This window comes from Manacus vitellinus, unplaced genomic scaffold (genome assembly GCF_001715985.3).
Source record: "Manacus vitellinus isolate BGI_N305 unplaced genomic scaffold, ASM171598v3 scaffold_20_pilon, whole genome shotgun sequence".
Lineage (NCBI taxonomy): Eukaryota > Metazoa > Chordata > Aves > Passeriformes > Pipridae > Manacus > Manacus vitellinus.
Window position 1 is genome coordinate 12,649,005 of NW_021939471.1, and position 7,836 is coordinate 12,656,840.

Consider the following 7,836-nt stretch of genomic DNA (forward strand, 5'->3'; position numbering starts at 1 on the left):
CAGCTAAGCAATTTTTTTCTGAACATGTGAAAGTTGAGCAGCTGTGACATAAAATCCAAATGCAGAAGGTGGACTGGCTGGTACTTTTTTTGTGATCTAAACAAACTTGACAATACGGCAAAGGCATCCTAATATGAAACTCCTATCTGTAGTTTCTGTTGTTCCCTTTTGTAAATGGAACATTGGGCTGAGCTAAGTTTTAGCATGCTTTTTAATCTGATACTTCAATTAATTATTCATGAGAACACTAAATTATTAACAAATATTCTAATTTAGCCATCATGTGCCAGTGTAGAGAAAGGCAGCATTTTGGGGGTTTAACAACAAGTTTGTGTAAACCAAGTAACTTTTAGCATATATTTTGACATTATGAAAATACTGTTTAAAAGTAAATTTTTCATTATCATGAGAAGGCTCTAGAAAGAAAAAAAACAATGTCAGGGAATGCATGAGGGTGTTTTAAAGTAAAAGGTCATTGACTGAAGCAAAGAATTTGAAGAGTGTAATAAAATGTTTTGCACTTCCACTATTTTGCATTTTACCATTTGAGTCATATTTACTAACTCTGAAAAGTTTGTGGCACAGTTATGCCCATGTCAGTGACAACAGGCACTTACCTAGCTCGGTTACTTTAGTCTCTTATGCCAGAGGTCAAAACAGGGCACAGCATGCAGTCGTACGTACTTCTGTCCATTAAAAGAACACTCTAGGCATCCATAGACTGTCTCCCTTTTAGAACTTCCCATTCCACAGAGGACACAAGGACCTTTGGGGATGTTGTTATTAAGTAAATTAATTCGGATATGAGAACCTTCTCTGAGATAACTTGTAGAGAGATCAGTCATGCTCGCAGCTTTATCATAATAATCTGTAAAAAGGTCCTCCAAGTAAGGATCAGAGTTAGCAATGATTTCCACTACTCCTTTATCTGAAAAAGAACGCACAAGAGAAAGAAGCAGCGATTTGTCATTACATTATGAAATGTCGTTTAAAAAACAATGTTAGCTTAATTATAGAAATAACAACTGATTCACAAAACCATTCTAGGCATGCCATATAGATTACTTCCCATCAAAAACCCTGTGTGTTGAAAATTTTTCTTTAACTTCACATAAGACACTCACAAAAGCCAGAATTTTTTTATATAACCTATATAATTATATTTTTAGAAATATACCTAAAAGATAAGCATGAGTCAAGCTTCTGAGAAATTGGTGCAAAGTCAAATCACAGCTGTGTACTTCCCTGCTTTTATTTTTTGCATTTCTAGTTTTATATTCTAAACATAATAAATTCGCTTGTCTTTCCCACCAATACTTAACAGGTTTAGAAACCTTGGAAGACTCCCTGTTGACCTCCTAGCAGATTTCTAAGCACCCAAATATGCCGGGTAGTTCCATTTTGGAACTACTTACCTTTTCCCTCTCTCTTCAGCAATTGACTAGTTTAGATTGAATGACAAACTTTTAGGCAGCTACAGCTACCAAGATGTGTCATACCCACTGAAGCTTTTCCCCTTAGTCTCAACTGGAGCAGCACTGAAGGCTTGGTCCAATGAAGTCCTCCCGATTGAGAATGGGATACAATGGAGCGAGGACACCTATACAGACCAGCCTTTAGACAGACATGTTTACTGTTCAGCATTTATCTTCACACTTGGATTTGCAGCTTTCCAAAGTACTTGGACCAAGGACTATTACATGTATAAGATCTTGGTCTGAAGAAATATAGCTGCATACAGTGATAATCAGTTTTGTTGGATGTTGTTCATATTAGAATGAGTAAAGAGAACTATGATGGTATTTTGCCCATGTGCCTGCCATGTGAACATACAGCCTAAGAAGTACATTCAAATATTTAAATTAATATTGTTTGGTATTTAAACTAAAGCATTTGCCCTCAAATATTACTATAGATTATAACTCATATTGCATAACACGAGCTGTAAAGGTCAAACAAGGAAATAGGTTCGATGTTAACTGAAGTTAGTTGTATAGTTATTCCATACCAGTTTATCAACAGCCATAATTTTTACTTTAGGATCTTTACAGTTTTAATGAACAGCAATACCATAGATTTGTTATTTCTGAATGAGCCACATTCTCAAACATAAATTTTAATAACTTCACAATCATTTCGATACACTAGAAATTGAGAGGTACATTTCCCATCAAAATTTCTTTCTTTAAACATTCATCTTGTACAGAAATTAAAGAAACAAAAATACACTTTTCATGCATTAAGACATTATATATTTATATATGAAGTCATACTTCGATGAAATAGATTGTTCTTTAATCTCCTTAGTTTGGTCAGCGAAGATGGTCCAGATTTCTCTTTTTCAAATCCTCCTTTTGCAATTGGAGTCACACAGAGTTCTGTAAAAATGAAAAATATATTTTTAGAAGAACAAAATACAGATCCCAGAATTGCACAACAGAATTTAATTTGCTTTCTCATCAATAAAGCTAACAGTGATTAAATTCAGCTTTGCTAATATTTTTAATGGCTAGTACAACTTTTTAATACAAGTCTGCCCACTGTAATAACCCATAGAATCAAGTGACACTGTTTCAATAGGAATTTTTAAATGTTAGTGGCTTTCAAGTAACATCATCAGAGCTTGCTTTGGTTCACACACAAATTCTGGCCATGTTAAGGGACTAAGTCAGTATCATAAAAATGGAAGCCCTAATTCTAAAGGAGAAGCATTTCTGTGATCTTATTTGAAACCAAAACCGAAAAATAATAAGCAAGGCTGTGAGTTCTGTAATCACCTCTTCCAATCAACTACTAAAACCTTTTGGTAAAAAAAAATAAGTATCATCTATGATTCTATCCATAACTTGAATGAAAACCTTTAAACTGAAATATAAGCTATGCAAACTTTTTTGTTAGTTTCCAATAACCATGATTATTTCCTCCTAAAGATCTTCAGATATCCATATGTGGTAATGATGTATCAGACTGAAATTAAAGGCCCAACAGAAAAAAATGTTAGCTTAGTTTAGAAGTTTTGTACACTTTTTTTTTTTTTTACTTGGGTCTTTTTACTTGCCTACTTTATGCAAAACTGATCAGATAGTCTCATAAGCCTGTTCCTTCAAGGCTAGAAATATAAATAGGTAATTTTTTTAGGCAATACAACTGCGGGATTAAAAAGAAATACAAAATCATACGAACTGTTAAAAAATGTTTCCACAGCAGACTGTTTTCTAGCAACTGCCTTGTTTCTCTTTCCAAGCACTGTTTCAGGTCAGAATACTTATGCACATAACATTAAACCATACCATTGTAGGGGATCAAGGCTTATGTATATCAAGAGTAGTAAAACTATCTTAAAATCTTAAATAATTATAAATAATAGTAGTAATGACAGTAATTCACATCACTTACCAAAATTACCATCCAAATGAATATAGAGTTCAAATACACTAAAAGCAATAGTTGTATGCGCGGGAAAAACAATGGCTTTGTCCCGCCCTTTACAATTCTGATCTTCAATAATGTGAAACTATAATTTAGAAAAGCATCAAGAGAAAAAAAGTTACAATTTGCAATGAAAAAATAAACAAAATAGCATCTCAAACTGCATATATTGAGAATTATAATGCCAGAAGGAAACTTTGAAACTGAAGATCAAATTTCACAGCTAAAGAGTTTTCTATTAACATATTTGTATCTTAATAAAGTTTGATACAGAGATAGTAACTTAACTTGCATCATTCATTGAAAATTATGTGAATGATTTATAAATACTAGTAAAGGGCAAAGTCATAAGATTTGTAGGTTCAATTATTCAAACACATAGAGGGGGAGAGGGAGGAAGGACATAAGACAGGGAGTAAGATGCTGACCCTCAAAATAATAACAACCTGAAGTTCCAATGTGTTATAGAAGATTATTATAATAATGAAAGATAGGTTACACATTTATTAGAAAGTCAAACTAATAAGATGTAAATCCCACATTTTTGCTGAGGCCTCACCCCAAGCAATGGCTCATTGTTGAGACATCCTTTCATGCATTTCTCATCCCTCAGTAACATAAGCGTTGCTAACAAAATACCAACTTTTAAATCACTTTACATCAGTACAATAATATTGATTTACTTCAGATTTTTTTCTGAGCTTACATAGTAAAAATGCAATTAAATCCAACCATAAAATTTATACAAATGAGCTTTTTATGCTTGATCATATAAGTAACAGAACCCTGTCAAACATACTTACCCTCATTGTCTCTCCACGCATTCCAGTATGGACAGTTAACGAGCACTGCCTTGTAGTTCGAATGCTTTCCATGACCACGCATAAAATTTCCATCCTACTTTTTCTTAATTGATGGACTAGACAATGATCAAAGTTTATTTTCCTAAAAAAAAAGAGAGGCAGGAAGGAAATTCAGACCTGATTAACAATTTACAAAGCAGCTAATAGAATTAGTAACTTTGAATCAGTAAATAAATCACCATAATGTCTGTTTCATAGCAGTAAAACAACTGGCTGAGGAGATCTCTGGAAACTTAATATTGGTTTTCAGTGTTTGGGAACAGAAGTACTAAAAAATTCAAGGAAATTTGTACAATAATGTACAAATGTTAGAGAGGATGTCTGGGACGCCCTGGAAAGTTCGAAATTGATCCACGTGACTCTGATTTTATTGCCTACATTGGCCCTAATATATATGGCTCCCTAGTTCATTAAGGGCAAAGAAATCCTGTTTCTGAAATCCGGAGCTGGGTATTGTCATTCAAAGTAAATTTCAAATTTTCCATACTATGACATAACATAGATTGGAGCTTGGATGGACTCTTCCTCTCTGAATTTATATTTTTTTCTGAGAGATGCACTGTAATTCAAACAAGAATTCAGAAAATTTGTACAGTCTGTATTATACAGAAGGTCATATGTCTAATCCCAGTGATCCAACTTGAGACCCTTGAAAATATCAGATGGTGACTGCTATTGGTTGACTAAAAATAATAAAAACCTAAGCATTTCAGACTTTCAGTCCAACTGTATGAAATATAATTTTGGAATCAGAAATCAAAATATATAATATAACCTTGTAGTAAGTTCTTTAAGTAATCTTGGTACTTCAACCTCGTGTTTGGTCACTATGCCAAATGAAGCTTTAAAGGCAACAGAATCTGACCCAGCAACATCAAAACCGACATCATTCATTATCTGATTTCCTCTTCTACCATTAAGCGAAACATCGGATTTGTCTTCATAGTTGAGCAGCTGGTAAGATGAGACACCTGAGTAAAAGAAGAAAATCGCTGGATGATGAAAAGTCTGAACACAGTATTTTCACAGAGCAAGAATAAATGGTACCGTTCCTACTGTGCTTAACCATTCTGATGTGAAATTCAGAGCCACACTGGGCACTTCTTGGTGTTGCTGCTGCTGACTGATGGGAAGAGAGTGCCCAGGAGTCAGAGAGTTTCTGTGCCTCTCTCTGGCAGAGTTGTGCCCATGGTCCTGCATGTGACACGTCCTGGGCATGAAATGGTGATTAGGGCTATTCCTAAATTTCTGTGCTTACTATCATTCTCCTAAAGTACTTCTACCTGTAGCTGTGCTGTAGGTACATACAAACTATATATGTCGTGTGTTGTGGCTTTAATAACAGAGGCTCTGAAACCCAAAATGACTCAGTGGAAGCCACACAGAATATTAAAACTATGAATAAAGTGAAAGCCACTGTGTGTAAAAAATATTAGGGAATTCTGTACTGAATCTAGATGCAGTACAGAGGACACCAACGTTTCTTCATTTTTGCAATATGTAAATGAGACATGGGTGTGCCAGTGACATTAACTCTGCCTTTTACCTGGCATGTCACATGTAGAAAGACTTACCACAGTTTCCATTCCAGGGACTACATCAGTTTATTTTTAAGGAAAACAATAGATTAATTCTGACTTTCTTGAAGTTTGCCTTGAATTACTGTACAATCAAAAGGTAGGTACCAAAGCACTTCTATAATGCTGTCTTTATAAACTTAAATACATTTCTATTACACTAACAAGAAACGCATTGGCTGCCAAGTTAAAATTAATACAGGGATTAGACTTCCAAATACATTTAGGAATCTGAGTTTTACTCCTTTTTTTTGTTTTAATCCTTTGAAGCTTTTAGGATAAACTGACTTTATGAAGTCACCTACTACAAATCCTGTTTGTCTTTATTTCTAATAAAAAGAAAGAGCCATATATTTTTCATAATTATAAAAAATTACAAAAACTTGTATTTGTCACATAAAAAAGGAAATTAAATTACAAAGCTCTTTGCTTACATTAAGGGACAATACTTTCTGCACATGATGTTTAACCTTAACAGAAAAGACTAGTAAGCTTTTGTTAGACTTTTTAAATTATATTTTGTAACCTTTTTATCAGATTTTTTAATGAGATTTTTCAAATTTTTTCATTCAGGACAAGCCAGCTGAATTTTCCTGAATGTAAAATCAGTAGGATTAGTGAGATTACAATTTTTTTTCATAATGCTTGAATTCTGGAATCCCCACTTTGTGGTGTCAGCTGGTATTTCTGTCTTCTTGTGCTCATAATGGTTTGTCTTAGTAGAGTTTATAGTTAATGCATTTCTTATGCAATTAGTAGCATCAATATTTTTGTCAAAACTGACATCTTCTCAAAAAAATAAAACAAACGATTTTGAGAAAACAACATAGACAAGAATTATACACTTTTCAAAGGAAGGGACAGGGAAATATAGGCAGCATAGTTCAGTTTCAAACCTCCTAATTCTCATAGAATCTCCTCAAAAATTAATGTTATTGCATAGCAAAGGCAATTTAAACACGGTTAAGCTCTTTAAATACACCAAAGAGATTACAAATGTGGAAAAAATCTTACAGAAATCCAATTACAGTCAGATAGCTCTTGTCAAATGCTTCTGCCTGTGCAGAGCCCAGTTCAGCATGAGAGACTACTAGCATGGAACAGCTGTAAAACTGAGGCCATTTTTACACACTTAAAAATGAATATACAGAGAAAGGCGTACATTAAAAACAAATTTTAAGTAGCAATTAATCAACATACATCAGTACAACTGTCAGGAAATTGTGGTTTGTGAAAAAACAAGGTTTAACTGAATTTGTCTTTCATACTAGTTCAGAAAATAACAAGGTTTTTTAGTATAATTAACTTTCTTTTTTTTTACTCTTTTTCCAGAAAGTCCTTTTTTTATAAATATTTATTACATAATTAAGCAACAAAAATATTACCCATTTATTAAAGAACCATCATACTACCTGCACAGTTTAAACTATGTCTACAGTTCTGTATTTACTAGAAAACATGCATTTTTCCACCTAAAGATAAAAGTCTTACCTGCAGAAATTTCTTTCTCCCCTTCAAGAATGTCTTTTAACGTGAAAGGTGTTGAAGCAAATTTAGACTTTTTTGAAAGCAAGCATTTTCTTTTTTTAATCACAAGGCTCAGTGGTTGGTATTTATCAGCTTCACTGAGGCTAGGTACTGGAATTAGTCTTCCTCCATCACCAACCTGTTTAACAAAGTTTTTGGTTGCAGCAGCAAACATATTATGGCATTAGTAATGATAATAATAAAAAGCTTTGTATCATGTGTAACTTCCAGACATCAAGCCCATGTTCGATTCTTTTTATAATGTTCTTTCAAACAAATTAACATGCTGGAAAAAAAAAAATGCTGTCAAACTGCTTTTTTTTAGATTGAGGTATATTTCACTTGGAAAGAATCAACAGCATCTTAGCTACCAAACTGCTGTTGTGTATTGCTTGAGTCTTCTCTCAAAGACCTTCAATTAAGCTCTCTAATTCTGCATA

The 7,836-nt window shown here is 33.5% G+C and overlaps 1 protein-coding gene across 1 annotated transcript; it reads right to left on the reverse strand.

The window, feature by feature from the left end:
- Positions 1-529: 529 nt before the first annotated feature.
- Positions 530-7,571, reverse strand: PJVK (pejvakin). Its single transcript, XM_018071696.1, has 6 exons — positions 7,361-7,571; positions 5,068-5,263; positions 4,233-4,374; positions 3,397-3,514; positions 2,274-2,378; positions 530-928 (listed from the first exon to the last, which is right to left on the reverse strand). The coding sequence occupies exons 1-6, from the start codon at positions 7,569-7,571 to the stop codon at positions 627-629; spliced, it is 1,074 nt and encodes a 357-aa protein (XP_017927185.1). The 3' UTR covers positions 530-626.
- Between the last annotated feature and the right edge of the window lie 265 nt (positions 7,572-7,836).

Excerpts from the sequence above, each read along its gene's own strand:
- PJVK (XM_018071696.1), bottom strand. The coding sequence starts at position 7,571 with ATGTTTGCTGCTGCAACCAAAAACTTTGTTAAACAGGTTGGTGATGGA. Across the intron at positions 2,379-3,396 it reads TCATTTGGATGGTAATTTTG|AACTCTGTGTGACTCCAATT; the intron begins GTAAGTGATGTG and ends TCATTTTTACAG. Across the intron at positions 929-2,273 it reads GAACAATCTATTTCATCGAA|ATAAAGGAGTAGTGGAAATC; the intron begins GTATGACTTCAT and ends GTTCTTTTTCAG.